At 46.4% G+C, this 1,240-nt stretch overlaps 1 protein-coding gene across 1 annotated transcript; it reads left to right on the top strand.

Moving 5' to 3' along the window:
- The first annotated feature begins 288 nt into the window (after nt 1-288).
- On the top strand, nt 289-690 carry LOC105710256 (interferon-induced transmembrane protein 3-like). Its single transcript, XM_064371473.1, has one exon. The coding sequence runs from the start codon at nt 289-291 to the stop codon at nt 688-690; it is 402 nt and encodes a 133-aa protein (XP_064227543.1).
- Nucleotides 691-1,240: the final 550 nt, after the last annotated feature.

Here is a 1,240-nt window from a genome sequence, read left to right as displayed (position 1 = left end):
CTAAGCAGATGCCAGTGCCATGCTTGTACAGTCTGCAGAACCATGAGCCAATTACTCAGTCTCAGTTATTTCTTTATAGCAATGAAAGAACAGCCTAACAAACTGCCTAAAATGAATTTTTTACATTGACAAAGTAAAAACCATCAGTAAGATATATACCATTTTTTAAAGAAAGGATCTGGCTCTGAGGAAAAGAAAATAGTTGAGAAATCCAAACTACTAGGAAAAGGGAGGGCCCACTGAGAACCATCCCAGCAACCCGACCACAGCTCTTCTTCCCTGGACACCATGAACCACATTGTCCAAACCTTCTTCATTCCCACCAACACCGACCGTCCCCCCAACTATAGGTTAATCAAGGAAGAGCATGAAGTGGCTGCTCTGGGGACACCCCATAACCTTCTTCCCCCCACATCCACCGTGATCCACATCCGCAGCAAGACCTCCGTGCCCGACCATGTCGTCTGGTCCCTGTTCAACACCCTCTTGATGAATTCCTGGTGTCTGGGCTTCACAGCATTTGCCTACTCTGTGAAGTCTAGGGACAGGAAGATGGTTGGCAATCTGACTGGGGACCAGGCCTATGCCTCCACCACCAAGTGGCTGAATGTCTGGGCCCTGATTTTGGGCATCGTCATGACCATTCTTCTTATCATCATCCCAGTATTGATCTTGCAAGTCTATCAATAGATCAAGAGGAATCATCCCGGCCAGGAGCTCTGCCTGTGACCTGTTTCCCACATACTCCACCTTCCATTCCTCACCCTGCCCCAAGCCAATTTCTGTCTCTGCCCTTTATCCTCACACACTTTTCTACAATGACGTTTAATAAAGTACATGTGTTCCTGGGGAAAAAAAAAAAAAGAAGAAGAAGAAGAAAGAAAGAAAGGACCTGGCTCTGTCACTCAGGCTAGAGTGCAGTGGCACCATCTCAGCTCCCTGAAACTTCCACTTCCTGGGTTCCAGTCATCTTCCAACCCTAGCCTTCCAAATAGCTGGGATTAGAGGTGAACACTACCATATCCGGCTAATTTTCGTATTTTCTGTAGAGATAGATAGGGGTTTGCTATATTAACCAGGCTGGTCTCAAACTTTTAGCTCAAGTGATCCCCCAGCCTTGTCCTCCCAAATTGCTTGGATTACAGGTACAAGCCACTGCACCCAGCCTTCAAGTAGAACTTTCTACAATGCTGGAAATGTTCTATATCTGCACCATCCAATATGGTAGCCACTAATCACA

Source organism: Aotus nancymaae, unplaced genomic scaffold (genome assembly GCF_030222135.1).
Source record: "Aotus nancymaae isolate 86718 unplaced genomic scaffold, 86718_ANA_hifiasm-v0.15.2.pri h1tg000007l, whole genome shotgun sequence".
Lineage (NCBI taxonomy): Eukaryota > Metazoa > Chordata > Mammalia > Primates > Aotidae > Aotus > Aotus nancymaae.
Note: the sequence above shows the minus strand (reverse complement) of the source record. Positions and strands in the feature narration are given on the sequence as shown.